This window comes from Phaethon lepturus, unplaced genomic scaffold (genome assembly GCF_000687285.1).
Source record: "Phaethon lepturus isolate BGI_N335 unplaced genomic scaffold, ASM68728v1 Scaffold48755, whole genome shotgun sequence".
NCBI classification, from domain to species: domain Eukaryota; kingdom Metazoa; phylum Chordata; class Aves; order Phaethontiformes; family Phaethontidae; genus Phaethon; species Phaethon lepturus.
The window spans coordinates 78-16,387 of record NW_010542159.1 but is presented as its reverse complement, the minus strand read 5'-3'; the positions used below and the strand labels follow the sequence as shown (position 1 = coordinate 16,387).

Below are 16,310 nucleotides of genomic sequence, written 5' to 3'. Positions count from 1 at the left end.
AGGTAGCAGTGATCCTGAGGGCTGGAAGCTGTGCTCACTGGTGTGTCCTGAGAGTTATAAATATCTCTGGTGTTCCCCTGTGTTTCACATGCCATTTCCCAAACCGTGCAGGTGGGAGGAGGGCTTTGCTGTTGCTTGTGGGATTCTCTGGAGAAACCTGCCTCTGGCTTTAGTGTTTTGAGAAAGTCCAGGTCAGACTTGCTTTGTTTTCTAATAAGGGAATTTGTCTTTCTCCGTAGGCTACAAAACCCAAGAAAAATTTAAGAGGTATGTATGCTCCTGGGCTTTCTTTTCGCTGTCCATAGGTGCTTTGATCTGCTGGGAATGCGTGGAACAGAACCGGGGGGGGACACTGGGATCAGGTGGCAGTCCTGGCTACTGAAATGTTTTGTGGTCTTTGTCTGAAAGATGCCGTTGAATGCATTGTGTCATTCCTGAACCAGGGATATTCACCTGCCTGTCACATCAAGTAGATTTGCTTATTGGGGTCCTGTGTGCTTGTCTTGTGGGCTTTCCTAAATCCAAGGGAGAATATATGCATTTATTTTAGCTCTTCCTCTCAGCTACTCCCAAACTGCTTGTTTAGAGGCCTCCTGCAGCCCCTGATTACTGAAGCAGTGCTTTTGGGGTTGCCTGGGGGCTCTGAGATACTGCGGGGTGCAAGTGCCACTTGTGGTCAGTGACTAACTGAATAGAAAGCAGCTGGCTCACTTGATAAAGATATCCTATTTCTGACTAAGTGAAGCCAAATCTTTTATTCACAAAATAATGATGGATCAAGTCCTGGCAGTTCTCTCTAGACTGGCAAGGAAGGCCTTACGCTGATGATGCTTGACACCAAACCTTTATTCTTGGGGGATTTCAGAAGAGCAAGCTATATGGAAATTGGGAGTTTTTCTACACCTTAATGAGTTCACCTGCCTCAACACCTTCAAATTGTCTCATTTCAGGCTCTATTGATGATGTGCTTGGTGACCTCCTGGGATACGATGGTAAAATGAACCTTCTTTTGCATCTGAAAGGGCAGCATCCTTGTACTCTTACTCCCCTCCTGGGAGCAGGAAGTGCTGGTGCAACAGCCGTTGATCTCCGAGGGGCTGCAGTTGTGAGGGGGGATGAAGCAGGGAGCAGGGTGGAGAGCAGGGTTTCCCAGAGTCAGAGGCCATTGAATAGGCTGGACATCAGCTTGGAGAGGCGAAGTGAAGTTCATCTCCGATTAAAAGCCTGTGTGGCTCATGCGGAGACAGCAAATCCCCCTTTGGAGAGCCTAGGCCAGCAATATGCCTATGTCCATCCTAATTTCTTTCTGTCTTTTTTCCAGATGAAACCCCTGTTAAATCTGCCAGAGCTTCCCAGCTGGCCGGGGGCAGCAGTGGGAGAGCCCGGGGCACCAGCTCACAGGCCAGCAAGAAGTGAGTGCCTCTCAGACACTGCCTCTCCCACTTGGCGACCTCTCTGTGCTCCTTCTGACCTGCCCCATCCTTCGTTTCTCCACCTCGCTCCCTGCCCTGAGAGCTATTGCCTGGGAAGGCGAGTTACCTACGATGCCTTTGGGAACTGGGAGCCCAGAGCCTGAAGCTTTCCAGGAAGAGCTGGGTGCCCCCAGCCCCGTATGTCTTCTGTAAATCTCCCTTCTGGTAGTTGCTTGCTTAAACGTAGCAGTCCCAGCACTACTGTCTTTTATCCCAGTGCTATTTTAACCTCATTTTCTGTTGTATGATGTGGCTGCCGCGGTGTGCCCGCGTGGTCCCCTCCACCTCCCACCACTTGGCCTGGCTGTCCTCAGGGCAGCCTTGCCGAGCTCACATGTGGTGGTGCTAAACCCTGGGCTTGTGTCACAGGTCCATTCTAGAGGATGATTTCTTCAGCAAACTCCCTGCAGAGGACGTCGGCACTGCAGAGGTGAGCCCAAATTTTGGGAGAGAGCCTGGGTGTCCTGAGCGCTGGGACTGAGCCAGGCCAGGCTTGCCCCTGGTGTCACCCTATCCAAGTCAGCAGTGGGATATTGGGCATGAACCATGAAGTCTGACTGAAGAGGTAACTCCTCTCTGGCATTGCTGTGGGGTGGGGAAGGTGGGATGGGGAAGTGGGTGGATGGTGGGAGAAGGGCTTCCAGGTGCCCGGGATGAGATGGAGCAAAGCCAGGGGCGCACGTGCTGCTGCAGCCCAGCCTTCCTGGGTACGTGTTAGGTAAAGTGTCACAGGAAGGACCCTTACCCAAAGCCATGGCCTTGGGTGTTCCCGACACTTCTTCCAAAACCAGCACAATCCCAGCAAAGGAATCGAGGCACTGGGGGTTTCCAGTGAGGGGGATACCAGGAGGAGTTGGGCATTTATTCTTCCATCCCCTAAAATGAGGAAAACCAGGGGCTGGAGCAAGGGGTGAGTCTCCAAAAAGTACTCATCTGTCTGATCTCTCCCCTCCCTGCCATGCAGGAATCTAGTGCCTCTGACGCAGACCCACAAGCTCTGCTGCAGACCCTGACGGTAAGCACATAAATACCCTCCATCTGAGCCCCACACGTGCTGCAGCCATGGCCTCCAGCACCAGCCTCCAAAGGGAGAAGCAGCGCTGAGGCACTCACCCTACTCCCATCCTCATCCTCTTGCTTTCTAGGATATGGATGACATGGAAGCTGATCTCCTGGGAATATCGAAACCCATTTCTGGGCCAGGGAAGACAACTGTGAAAGGTCCTGAGAAATGTGACTCCTTGGGAGGAGCAGTAAAAATCACAGGGAAGCTGCTAGCTCCTGGGAAAGGTAAAAAGGAGACTCCGCTCTTCTTTTCACAGCCCAGTTGCAAATGAGCAGGGGATATTTTCGTCTGAGATAGGGAACAAAAAGTGTATTTGTTCCCTAAAATCCTTTTCCTGGTCTCTTTGGGGCTGTCCTGGAGAGAGAATGTTATTCTAGCCATGCGTTGTACCTTGGTAGATTCCTAGCCCGGCCTCTTGTTGTGTTCTGGTAACGCCACTAGCATCAGCAACCACTGTGACCACGCTGCCGCCTCCCACCAAACACCATTTGGCTGTTTCCTGGTGCAGGTCAAAGACCAGGGATCTGCCTGGAAGGAGAGCCGGAGGGGTTGCATTTAAGATATGCCGGTCCCCAAACCACCCTGCTCTTTCCCAGGCCCTTTTGTCCTTCTCTGCTTGCAAGGAGGCCCCTCCAGAGATACTGCCACCCCGCAGGGCTGCGGGGGGACTGTGTGTTGCAATATGTGCTTTTAGGGGGCTGCCGCCAGAAAAGTGACCTTCAGCCAGGGTGGGAGAGGGGCATCCCTGCAGCACCTTGTCTCTGAGAGCTGTGGCTTCTCTTTCTAGGAGAGTCTGTACCTGCGATGGAGAAGCCGCTGCTCTCATCCCCTCCTGCTTCCCGACAGTACAAGAAATTTAACTTTGAAGGTAGGATCTCGCTTCATTTCAGCACATGGGGGCAGCTGAGGACTCTGTCCTTGCTCTTTGCCCATAGCTTGCCTCTTCTGTTGACTGAAGGCTGGACTGTTTAATGAGATACAGAGTCCGTCACTCCTATGATGCCGGTGCAAATCTAATCCCTTAGAGGTGACCAAAGGAAAAAAAATTACAGCTCTGTGTTTGAGGCTGTCTCCAGGATGGGACTGGGAGATGATTCTTGAGGGCATTTGCTTTTTCACCTGTGCTTTGGTTTTTAATGACTGACTGTAGCACTTGGAGACCTTTGTATCTGGGGGGATTCCGTCCAGCTTCCAAGCAGGGAGGCTGGTTTCCTGATACAGCTGAGATATGGTTGTCAAACCTTGTGCTTTAACCAAGATCAGCATCTGTTAAAATCACTAACGGGCTTTAGGTGATTTAGGTGGGCTTTCTTGTCCCCTTTTTCTTTGCCTAAACAGTGTTCAAGCATTAAAGCACCCAAATTTTTAGTTATTTTCTTCTTCTAAGAAGAAAATAAATCTTCTAAGAAGAAAATACAGAAAAACTGAACAGAAACGGAACTATTGAGTATTTGAAGCTCAGGGACATTCAAGGGTATTCCAGGTTCCTGCAGAACCTGCATTCATGGCTTTGGGCAGATAGGGTCTCCTGTCCCCAGGTGCACATGGTGGGGAGTAGTGCTTGGCTTAGCACAGAACTATTCTAAATAACGTTGATTTTGTTGTTTTGTTTGTTTTTATTATTATCCTTCTTTCCTGCCCCTATGGGGTAATTCCCAGATTTAGATGATCCTTTGGCAGGAATTTTATCTGCTGAGGAGCAGGATGCTCCCAAGAAGCCACCTCCGACAGGCACTAAAAGCAGCTCTGAGAAAAAAACAGAACAGAGCAAAGAGAAAGGTAAGCAGGGCTGCTCAATGCATCCTCTTTGTGTTAAATGAATCAGCAGCCTGGATTAGTTTGTGTGATGGCCGAACGTTAAATTGAAAGCCACCTAGTCCTATCTCTTATTAACCAGTGCGGACATTTATAGAGCAACTTGGTAACAGCGTTAATTGTGACATAGCTCACTGCGTGCTTGGTATTTCCAGTGTGCCACAGGTTACAGGCCTTTCCTTTCTGGAATGGAAGCTCAGATCTTACCTTTGATCTCATCCAGCCTGTTTTACATGTTACCAAATGAGAACAAATTTTTTGGGTCAGGATTTGAGTGGCTGAGAGCATCACTGGTCCACATCAAAGCCCAGCTGGGGCACCTCCGGGTTGGATCCAGCTGCCCTGTGGCTGCGTTGTAGGCACTCATTGCTCTTGTTCCTACAGCAGGGATGCTAATGAGTCTGATAGTTCCCTAAAATTGCTATTCACCCTGATAAATCCACTCTGCTAGAGATGGACACTAGTAGCAGCTGGTGGGTTAGAGCAAGGACTAAGGCACGTTGCTGGAGCAGGGACTTCTGGGGGAAGGGGGGCAGGAACTACCTGTTTGGAAACTTGCAAAGCTAAAAAGCTCCTGACGTTAGCCAGCACTGGAAAGCCCAGTGTTTGTGACACGCAGCAACGTCCCATCAGGTAGTTGTGCATTGCCACTGTCACTTGCTGTGGGATTTGGTCACTGAAAAGAGCTATTTAAAAATGACCTTGTAAATGGTCCTGAGAGAAAAAAGCAGGCAGGGCTGCTTTAATCTCTTGTTGTTTAAAAAAACAAACAAACAAAAAAAAGCGCCCTGATCAAACCTTCTACAGTCTGTGATCCCATCCACAGAGCCACCTCCACCTCAGACACCCCTGCACACTGTGGCCCCGGTCCGGAGGAGGGAGGAGCTCACATTTGAAGATGATGGTGACGACCTGATGGATGCACTGGGATTTGGCAATGGCTCAAAAGGAGACGAGAAGCCGGGAAAGAAGGCAGAAGAGTAAGGGCAATGCAAAGGGAGTGGGAGTAAAGCAGGGGATGACTTGTGCATTGAGAGGGTGCCAGCATGCTGGGTGGGTGATGCTGGAGCTTCTGCCTGTGGGTCCCAGAAAGGGGCAAGAGCAGCCTCGTTTCACAGAGAAGAGCCAGAGCACCCTGGCAAGGCTGCGTGATGAGGAACAGCCCTGCCTCTCACAGAAACCCACCTGCACTGTGTCCCCAACAGAGAGGAGCTCCGGCCAGCTCGCTCCAAGCTGGATGAGTTGCTGGGACGAGGCTCTGTGGCCAAAATCCTGGAGCAGCCAGGCATGGGAGAGTGCAGAGAGTTCAAACTGGATAAGAAATACCAAAAGCAGCCAGGTGAGCACAGTCAGGGACACTGGGAAGGTCTGCAGAGGTGACAGCATTGGCTTGGGAGAGCGAGGTTGGTTTCTAATGCCCTTGCAGGGGAAATGCCCTTTCTGTAGTGGTGAGCAGGATTGCTAACAGGCTCTCAGCGGGGGGTAAGGGGAAGGTGGCTAATGCAAAAGTGCTGTACTCTCCCCTGCGAGGCAGCCCGGGAGCATCTGCAGTAGCCGTAACTCAGTTGCCTTCGGACATGGGCTGATTCCCAACAAAGATGCTTTTCCCAGCCACACTGAGGAGGCACATTGCTTCTGATTTTCCAGGGAAGATGTTTCCAGCTGTGTTTTCCAGAGGCAGCGATCCCAGTGGGAATTTCAGGGGAGGAGGAGGGCTGGTGTCTTTGTAGGCAGCTGTTCCTCTGGGCGCTGACTCAAGGCTGCTTGTCTGAACAGAGAAAGAAGAGGGTTGGGATGAGGAGGATTTTGTCTTTGGAGCATACCAGCCCACGGTGGCCTCCACACCTGAGGGTCGGCCGACAAGGAGCCAGTCTGTGAGGTATTGTGCTCTGTGTGTGGCTGTAGCTCCAGCCACCGGCCATGCTGCCCCTGCAGCGGAGCAGGCAGGGTCCCCAGGGTCCCCTCGCAGGCAGCTAGGTGACTGCTTCTCCTTGCAGCAGGTTTTCAGCTGAGAACAGCAGCAAACCAAAACTGGAGCCCCATTCCAAACCTCCTCCTCCAGCCAGCCGGAGCCCTGTGCGGGGCAGCAGGGCTGGAGGCGACTGGCTGGGCTTGAAAGATGAGGATTTTATGGATTCAGAGCCGCCATCTCCAGTGAAAGCCGGTCCTGCGGTGAGCTACCCCAGCCCTGCCGCAGCTGAGCGGCCCGGCCCTGCCAGCCAGCTGCCAGCTGCAGAGGAGGCAGCAGCTAAACCCGACCTGCTGGAGGAGGAGAACTGGCTGAGCGCTGCCTTGTCTCGCAAGAAAGCCCAAGCACAGGCAAAGGCCCAGGAGAGAAATGCCAAACCCTTGGAGGCCCCAGGCAAAGGGCTGGATCCCCGCTCTGCCATCAGGTAAAGGCGCAGTTGATGGCTGCAGCACTCCCGTCTGCTCCACGTGTAGCTGCTCCAGCAGGACCTCTCAGAAACCCTTGGCTGAGACTTAAGAAGTTAATCTGTCTTGTCTCAAGTTGGGGTAATAATGTGGGGCTTTCTACCACTGATCTAGCCCGCAGTCACATCACACCTCTGGGCTCTCCTTCCAGTTGTGGCCGAAATTGCAAGTGTTTGCAAGTGTTTTGCAATTTGCAAGTGTTTGCAGTGTTGCCTGGGGTCCAGCAGAGGTGTCCTGGATCAGCACACTCCCATGAGCTCCCCCCACATTCCTCATTCCTACCTTCATTCCCCTTCATTCCTCCTAGTTCCAAGCAAACCACCTCTTCCAGTTGAGTTTTACATGGATACGGTTTGAGACTTGTGCCATTCAAATGGGACTCAGAAGTGAATTGCGGACAAACAGCCATGAATTGCGGGCAGGGATGTGTTAGCTGGGGCTGCTGCTGCCCATGGGAAGGGGGTGGCTGCAGCAGGGAGCAACACTGGTGATGGAGGTTTTGAGGTGTCTTTGCTCCCTCTGCAGCCAAAAGGTTGACTCCTGCGGCAGCTGGGTGGGACAGAGGCAGGAACTGGTGTTGGGGGAAAGGATCTTGTCTTTCATCAGCTCCTCGGCTCTCCCACATAGGATGCTTTTTGCTTGCAGCCAGCCAGCGACCTCCGCCGCAGCTCCGCAGCAGGCAGCTGCCCTGCAGGACAAGGCAGCGAGTGCAGACGGCTCCAGGTAAGGCCACCTTCACCTTTCAGGCATCCTTCATGGGAGGATTTTCCTGCAGAAGGCAGCTGTGTGGGTGAGAATGGGGAATGGGGGGAGTTGGTAGCCAGCAGTGATCACTTTGATCTGGGACCTCTATAACTGGGAGGGAAGGCAGCTCTGAAGGATCATCAGGCTCTTGCCTGTTTGATCACAGTGGCCAAGCTGTAAACTTTTAAGTTGCCAAAGAAATGCCAAACAGGATAATGTCCATACACCCCTCCCTGAGCTGTGATACTGCTGTGCATCGCTCATGTCTGTGCCCACGCAGGCAGTCAGTCCCCTGGATCAGCACTGCAAAACAAGCCTCAGCTCACCCATCGGAGGCTGCGAAGTGGGAGCCCTCCAGAGACGCCAGTGCCCTAGGTGTGTTTTGTGTTGTTGTACAATTTGGGCAGCAATATGTAGAGCGGGTACCCCTGCCCTGCAAAACAAAACAAAACAAAAAAGCAGGAGCCACAGCATCGCCCTTGTCCATGTGAATGCTGCCCAGGCTTTGACCAGCCATTGTTGGAGTGGGCTGCCAAGCTGCAGGATCCCACCATCCCTATTTCATGGCATGGTGGGGACGTTGTGCTGGGGCGTGCTGAACTCCACAGTGCTGCCTTTGGGGTTTCAGAGGGCTGCAAGAGGCTTGCTCTTTCTGAGCAATGGGTGGGCATAAGTTCTTGCTGTCCCTCTTCTCTCCTTCTTCCCTCCTGCTGCCTCCACACTCGTCCCACTAGTGATCTGTGCTGAAAGACCCCCTCCTACCCTGGGCTGAGGCTGTGCAACAGCCCAGAGGCCATTGAAAGTGGCTTAGGGGACCCAGCTGCCTCCCTAGGTGATAGGGATGGAGGAGGAAGCCGTGCTTTGCCCCCAGACTCACTCTGCAGAACAGTCCCTGCATGGGGTGGGGTAGAGGTGTGGGAACAGACAAGCCTGTCTGACCATCCATCCCCATCACCAGCCACCAGAGTGGAGCAGGACTCTCCTTGCTCTGCCCAGGAGACCCAGGCCCTCATCCTTCTGGCAGGGGATGATTCCCATTGCCATGTCTCAATCACGGACTTGTTCAATTTTCAGTCCCTGCAGCCTTGTTCCTAGGAGAGCAGGAGACCCAGGGCCCTGCCCCACTTGCTCAGGTAGGTCTGCTGGGCCCATGTCCCCGAGAGATGCAGGATCAGGGTGGTGATCGCAAGCCCTCCCTTGCCAACTCACTGGCATCCAATGCTCTGTCCGTGCTGGCTTGGCAGGAGAAAGGATGTGCACCGCTTTGCATCTCTGGGAGCCCGTGTTCATGGAGGCAGAGTGTTTGGAGAGCCTTGAGATGCTACGAGTTGTATTTATCACGCCAAAGCACGTGTGCTATGGATCCTTTGGAAATCTTGTGTGTTTACAAGCCTGCATTGCCTGAGCAGCATTTACGTAGTTCCCCAGGCTTATATATTATTTTATTAATAAGGCAACAGGGGCTCCAGTTGATAAAGGACTTTTTCTTCAGCTGGCTTTCCCCAGTATTGTGGTGAAGGTGCGTTGAGATTGTTTCTAGACAACTGAAGGGGAATCAGAGCCTCTGACAGAGAGGGCAGCTCTTGCTTGGCCTTTGAAGCCTCCATTTCACATTAGCTGGGCCCCCTCAACTCGCCCTGGTGGCAGGACACATGCTGTCTCCCAGAGGAGTCATGGTCTTATCCTTGATCCTGTCCCTGGTGAGAAAGAGCCCAGCATGCTGGTGTGGGCTGCTGAGCATCACCTGGGGAGAGCGCGAAGGGACCCAGGCCAGCAGTGGGGTTGGGCTGGAGAAGGGTAGAGGAGGGACTGCAGTAGGCTAGGGATGGGTCGCCGTTCCCAGACTAGGAGGAGATGTTCTTCCTGGGGCTTTACTTCCCTGACAGTATCCCTGTGTCTCCACAGGTTACCACACCCAGGACGCATCTCCAGGGTGCCCCGCAGCTGCAGGTGAGGCACGTGCCTTTCTTTGGGGGCTGATGGCCACACCATGAAGCCACTGATCCTGAAGGGCCTCGATCTCTCTCCATCCCTGCAGGCAGAGTCCCCAGCCCCGGGCTTGCTGCATGAGAGAAGGCTGGGGGCTCCCATAGCCCAGCTGTACGAGGATGCGTCAGGCTGTCAGGCAGCACTGCTCAGTGCCCAGGCCCGTGTGGCTGAGCTGGAGAGCCAGGTGAGCCCCATCATCTGCTGGATGGGGGACCACGGGTGACCCAGTGGGAGGAGAAGGGGCTGTGTCAACTCCAAATAGCAACAGGGTGACGGGGGAGGGAGGAGAAACCTCCCTGTCCAGAGATGCCTACAGCCACCAAGTGCTGCTGTGGGAGCTCTGTCCCCAGGGCGGTACAAGGACCGTCTGCCCGGGTGCCCGGCAGGTTCGGACGCTGGAACTGGAACGGATGCAGCACAAACTGTTGCTGGAGAGTCTCCAGCAGCGGCACCAGGAGGATCTGGATCTCCTTGAAAGCGCACACAGGTACCATCTTGCTCATGCTCCCCTCCTGTGTCACATTGCTGCCCACAGCCCTGTCCATCCCCCTGGGGGTAGGAGTGCTGGGGCACTTCCCAAACCCATCCCTGGAGCAGGCAGGCACAGAACCATGTCTGTGTGGACCTGGGAGGGACAGAGAGCAGCCGCATGGGTGAGCCAAGGTAGGGGTCCACTCTTGCCAACATTGTCCCATGGGTGACAAGGAGGAGGGGCCAGGCCCATTGCCAGCATGTCCCCAGTCAGGGCACTGCACTGGGCAGCAGCAGGAGGATTCAGGGCTCAGACTATGGAGAGTGAAGCACCCCGTGCCTCAGTTTTCCCATGCACACAGTGACACCGATTTGTCCTAAATCCCCGTGTGCACTTTGGGTGGAGGGTGCCACATATTGCCATGAAAGCAACACTTCTTCCTTGCCATGACCTCTCCGGGCAGGAGCCGGGTGAAGGTGGTGGAGGAGACCTACGGGCAGCGGGAGGAGAGGCTGCGGCGGGAGAAGGAGCAGCTGGAGACTCAGCTGCTCTCGCAGAGCCAGGACGCGGAGCAGGCACGGGCAGAGCTGCTAGCACAGCACCAGCAGCGCCTGGCCACGCTGGAGCAGCAGAACACACTGGAGCTTGAGCGGCTGCGGGAGCTGCAGAGGTGAGAGCAGCATAAGTAGCACACACATGGGGCTAGTTCCCATTTTTTTGGCAAAGAAACTAGGGAACAGGGACACGGTGAAAGGAAAAATCAGACTCCAGCAGCACTGGGTTGTGGGCAGCTCGGTGGCTTCTGGAATGGGGATTTGCTTTATAGATGGGCACAGGAGGATCTGGCTGGAGACAGCATTTCAGAGTGGATGCATTGTATTTTGAAAGATGCTGAACCCAGTGTTTTATCTCCCCCAAAATTCCTTCTATTCAGGTCAGCAAGTCACTGATGCCCATGTAGTTTGGGTCTATGAGAAATCAGCTTTTGATAAAGAAACCCGTAACCCCCAAATGTGGTCCATCCCAAATGTGGATGCCTGTCAGTGGGATGCCCCATGACAGACCACCATGCCACCTGAGCTCCTGGGACCTGGTTCTCAGCCCCTTCCAAGGCCTCTTCCACAGTGCCCATCATATGGAGCAGCATCAGTTTGTAACAGCCCGTGGTGGGCTCTTTCCCCGTGTCCCACAGGGCGTCTGTCCAGGAGATGCGCAAAGACCACGAAGAGCAGCTCCAGCGGCTGAAGCGGCTGAAAGACCAGGAGATCGATGCAGTGACCAGCGCCACTTCACACACCAGGTACCAATGGCCCATGTCATATGCCCATGTTGGTCCCTGGCCATGGTGGTCCCTGTCCTATGGGAAACTAACCTCGGACCACGAGAGGAACAGGGGCCATCCCCTGTCCCACCTGCTGCCTCCAGGGGTGCTGAGCTGTTTAATATCCCTCAGTACTCCCCTAAGCAGCAGCTGTATCTTCCTACTGCTCTGCTATGACCCAGTGAGGTTCATGGCCGGGCTACCTGGCCTTTGGCCCACCACACATCCCCCTCTCCATTGTGGTGAGACAAAGCATGTCCCACAGGGGTGACCCTCCCCTCGCTCCTGTCGGCAGGTCTCTAAATGGCGTCATCGAGCAGATGGAGAAGTTCTCCAGTGACCTGCACGACCTCTCACACAAGGTGGAGGCCACGCACCACACCACCTCCCAGGAGCTGGCCATGGGGGCACGGCAGCGGGACAAGCAGCTCAAGGGTACGTCTGCCATTACCCTGTACCATTACCCCTGTGCCATTACCTCTGCGGGGTCCCTGCTGGGGCTGGGGACACCCAGAAAACAGGGAGGAAGTTGGGCTCCAAGTCAGCCAGAGGCTGGGAGCCCAGGCTGGCAAATCCCTGCCTGTCTTGCTCACTGGACATCTCAGGGTCTCCCTTTTACAAAGGGCTGTCCTGGGGATGTGCAGAAGGTGATGAGCGCACATGCATGCAGCTTTTCCATGAATATGGTGTGGACAGAGGGGGTTTCCCACCTCACACTGCTCATGGCTCTGTTGCTGTCTCTCCCCAGTCCTCCAGGACAGGCTGTCGCAGCAGCAGAGGGACATGGAGGAGGAGCGGAACCGACTCCAGGAGGTGATTGCCAAAATGGAGGCCAGACTGGGAGAGCAGACTCGGCTGCTGGAGCAGGTGAGCCTGTGCTGTGTCTTCTGCCTGGGTCAGCCGGCCTATCTGGGTGTGGGGTGTATGTCTTGCCCACTGGAGGCCCCTGGCCTGGAGCTTGTGAATCGCATCTGTCTCTCCTCTGTGTCCGGACCCAGGAGCGATGGAGGGCAACAGCAGAGCAATCCAAAGTGGAATCGCTGCAGCACTCACTGGAGGAGCAGCGGCGAATCATGACCCAGCAGCTCTCCATGGAGCGAGCAGAGCTGGAGAGGGCGAAGGTGAGGTGGGGTGGACATCTTCAGGTGCTTTTCACATGTCCCATGAGTCTGACCGGGGCTGTGCTGCAGTGTGCGGTGGAGGAAAGAGCTGGGTGCTGGGCTGCAGCATCCTTCCTCTGCCTCCTCAATCTCACACCCGTTCACATGGTGAATCGCAGTCAGACCCTCTGTGTGTGTGCATGATGCACGCGAGTTTGCGAGGAGCATGGGGCCAGAGCTCTCCATGCAGGGTTCATGCCAGGTGCCACGGGCTTGAACCAGCTTCTAGATGTTGTGTGGGGTTTAGTGACAGAGATGGGTTAAAGGAGAAAAATCCTACAGCGAATGGGACTTAGTGCTCCCTCTTTCTCTCTCTCGCAATACTCTCCAGAGCACTTTGCTGGAGGAGCAGAAGTCAGTGATGCAGAAGTGCTCGGAGGAGCGACGGAAGCTGGCGGCTGAGTGGGCTGAATTTCACACCCAGCAGCAACTGAGCAAAGAGCGGCTGGAGCGTGACATGGACCGAGCCCTGCAGATGGACTCCCAGAGAGAGGGCACCATCATGAGCCTGGCTAAGGTACCGCAGCGGAGCCCTTTCAATGGAGCCCCTTCCCGTGGCCTCCAGCACCGCCTGGCAGGCTCACAGATGGGTCCTGCCTACAGGGGAGACATTCAGGGTTGCTTTCAGGTGCTTAAGACAGAGATGTCAGTCAGGGTGGTGAGAATCAGGCTGTTCCAGGAACAGCCTCTACCAGCCTGTTTTAGATGTTGACTAAAGCATCAGTCGCCTCTGTCTCTCCCCTTTACCTGTGAGGAGTTTGGGCAGCCAGACCAGGCACAGCCACCTCAGTTGTAAGTCTGGTGAGAGGAAACCCTCATGGTGGGTTAGGCAAAACCTCCCCATGCCATGGGCATGTTCCCAGACCCAGTTCTCCTCCCCCCTGGGGCTGTCTGGAGGGGGTATGTGGCACAGACAGTATGGTAGAGCTGCATTTTTAAGGGCTACCAGGGTGGACAATAATCATTCAGGCTGGGTATTTCCACTGCTGACAAACTGCTGTGCCTTGAGCATATTTTAGGGTGTGCAACATGGTGAGGGGCTCCGTTCTTTCCGGGGAAGGAATGTGTTTGTGTCTGTACAATCCCAGCTCTGCCAACCCTGGTCCCCAAGGGTGGGAGGATGGGGACACTGCTTGAGTACCTGGTGGTGTTGCTCTGTACCCCCAACTAGCACACACAAGAAGCTCAACAGGGGCAGGTCTGTCCCACCACTTGGGAAGATATGAGGTAGTATCCAGGACAGGGCAGGTAATGCATCCATTTCCCTTGTGCCCACCCTAGGAGCAGGCAGAGCTGAAGATCCGGGGCCACGAGCTGAAAGCCAAGGAGGACCAGCTGGCGAGGGACAGGGAGCAGCTGGATGAGGCCTGGCAGGAGCTGAGACTGGAGAAGGAGAAGGTGAACGGGGCTGCACTGCGCATCCAGCAGCGGGAGGAGGAGATAAAAAGCATGACCAAGGTAAGCAGAGCAGCTGCTCTGCAATTCACAGGCCGGCAGCAAAGCTGGGGTTTCACACTCCTCCCAAAGTCATGAATCCTAATCCTCTCCCGGGAGGAGAATAAGGGGATGCACAAGGGAGCCCTGCCAGGGCAGCGAAGGGTCCCTGTCCCCAGCCTCTCCAGCTGCTCTGCCTTTTAGCTCTCATCCCAGAAGTACGAGGAAGGGGAGCGAGCCCTGGGGGAGGCATGCAGGATGGAGTCCGAGCACCAGACCAGGCTGCAGGTCATGCAGCAGCACTTGGAGCAGTTGAAGCAGCAAGAACAGCATCTGCACCAGGCAAATAACCCCTCGCTTTCCTTTCTTGGCCTGGGGCCACTGTACAAAGGGCCTGAACCTTTGCCAACAGCTTCTCTCTCTCCCTTTGTCCTGGGGATGCGGCAGGAGCGTCTGAGCATGGCTCACCAGAGGAGACAGCTTGAGCAGCTTCGCGAGGAGCTGCCCAACAACCCCGTGATGCTGCTGACTGCAGACCAGGACCTCAGTGTTCCTACAAAAGGCCTCTCCAGCACGCTGTGTAAGGCTTCCTGCATGCTGCTGATGGGAAGGGACATGTTGGGGGGCAGCTGCACTTGTGTTCTGCTTTTCAGGAGGCTTGGGATGTTCCTGGAGGCTTTTTTAGTTTCCCTGTATGTAAACTTCACATGTGAGTTGGCCTCTTTGTCCTCTGAAGGAGCTCAGTGGAGCTCTCTGAGCCAGGGCAGTGCTAGGAGGGGGTAGAGGGAGCACAAGGGGAGAGGCAGGTGGGTTAAAGCCCATTTGCACTGGGAGGCTGAGGAGGACCCTGCTGCAGGGGCGTGCAGGCGGCAAAAAAGGGATGCTCTGTTGTCTCTGTCTGCAGTTCCTCTAACGGTAGCAGCACCACACGGTCAGGCCCTTGTTCCAGGCTTTCGGCCTCCCATCAGGACGCTCCCTCGGCACAGCCTGGGGGATAGCAGGGAAACCCTGGCCATGGCTGGCCCCACTGAGCTCTACGCCAAACTGCTGCTGCTGAAGCACAGGGCCCAGCAGGTGAGGCAGTGGGAGGCTGGGGCTGGAAGGGGCTTTGAACCAGCTAGGTGGGAGCAGGGCTGGGCGAAGCCTGATTCAGGCCTGATAGCCACAACATGAGGTGTCTCCTAAGATCATTACTGAGCCACAGAGCTGGGCTGGGCTGAGTGGGCTTGCAGAAGTCACGGGCACCTAGAGGAGTGATACCTGAAGCAAGGACAGCCAGATCGTCTCAGGTTGGCTCAATGTCCAGCCTAAGATGGACATTGTCCTTGGTTTGATGGTGTTGCCTCTGTTCTCACCCGGTCCCGGAGTGGGAGGAGCCAGCTATGATGGGCTCTGGCTTCATCTTCTTCTTCTTCTGTCAGCCTCCTGGTTCCCTGCTGGGTCTTTCCACAGGCAGGGATGCTCTTTGAGGCTTTCTCCGTGGGTCTCGCTCAGAGTGTGAGGTTATGGGCTCAGAGGGGAGCCCATGCACCCCAGGGGTACCACCTGCCCACTGCTCACTGCATGAAGGAGTGTTTGGGATAATTCCCTCGCTCATGAGCGACACCCTGGACTGTGACCCCGTTTCTGTGGCCCTCCGTGGTGTCCAGCCCATCCATCTTTCCTCTCTTCTCAGGACCGTGATTTCTTAGAGGATGAGCAGTTCTTCCTGGAGACCCTGAAGAAAGCGTCCTACAACACTTCATCTCTGTCAGACTGAGGAGGTGGCATCCCCATGCACTCTCCAAGGGATGGCTGTGTCCGTCCTTGCAGGTGGCTGCTGTGCCCTCCACATCGGGGAGGAAAACAAACAATAAATAATTCCAGTTCTCAGCTGAGGAACTGTCCTTTTCTTTAAAAACAATCTCTGAGTGTTCAGAGCGTGAAATCCATCCCCAGGTGCCATGAAGCCACTGTTTGTCTGGCCTCCATCCCTCAGGGCCCAGGTCACTGGGCATCTAGTGGGTGCTGCTGGGACACAGTGGCCCTCCTGGGGATGGATTCGGTTGGCCATGCTGCTGGCTTTTGGACAGGCAGCTGCTTGCTGCCGGGCTGTGACAGCCAAAGGCAGGAGGGGAGAACGCAGAGGTTTGGCCGAGCTGCAAGGCCGGGCAAGGCCAAGCTGTCATGGCTCTGCCTTGGGGCTGTGCTGGTGTTCACCAGCACCCTGAGCGTGTTCCACAGCTGGCAACTCCAGCTTTTCCTTTTTGGGCCTTTTTCTGAAGACACCTGGCTGTTGTGCTGGGCTTTGCCTCCCCTCCCTGCCGCCCCGGGGTGACAGCAGGGCACCGCTCCCTTCAGCGGGATCGGCCTGTGGGGTGGGCGGCGTTTCCAGTCAGGCTCTGACCGAGACAGCCCCGTTGCC

At 55.1% G+C, this 16,310-nt stretch overlaps 1 protein-coding gene across 1 annotated transcript; it reads left to right on the top strand.

Moving 5' to 3' along the window:
- Positions 1-239: 239 nt before the first annotated feature.
- On the top strand, positions 240-15,665 carry FBF1 (Fas (TNFRSF6) binding factor 1; the record flags this gene model as incomplete). The annotated part of the gene is made up of 29 exons (XM_010287945.1): positions 240-267; positions 951-992; positions 1,322-1,412; positions 1,842-1,902; positions 2,437-2,487; positions 2,618-2,762; positions 3,326-3,406; positions 4,198-4,317; positions 5,180-5,333; positions 5,559-5,692; positions 6,130-6,232; positions 6,351-6,746; positions 7,432-7,509; positions 7,811-7,905; positions 8,605-8,663; positions 9,436-9,480; positions 9,569-9,703; positions 9,906-10,006; positions 10,455-10,661; positions 11,184-11,291; positions 11,608-11,747; positions 12,061-12,179; positions 12,311-12,433; positions 12,804-12,989; positions 13,754-13,930; positions 14,111-14,248; positions 14,354-14,486; positions 14,811-14,980; positions 15,582-15,665. Coding segments are annotated over 29 exons (3,504 nt in total), but the record flags the coding sequence as incomplete, so codon positions are not given.
- Between the last annotated feature and the right edge of the window lie 645 nt (positions 15,666-16,310).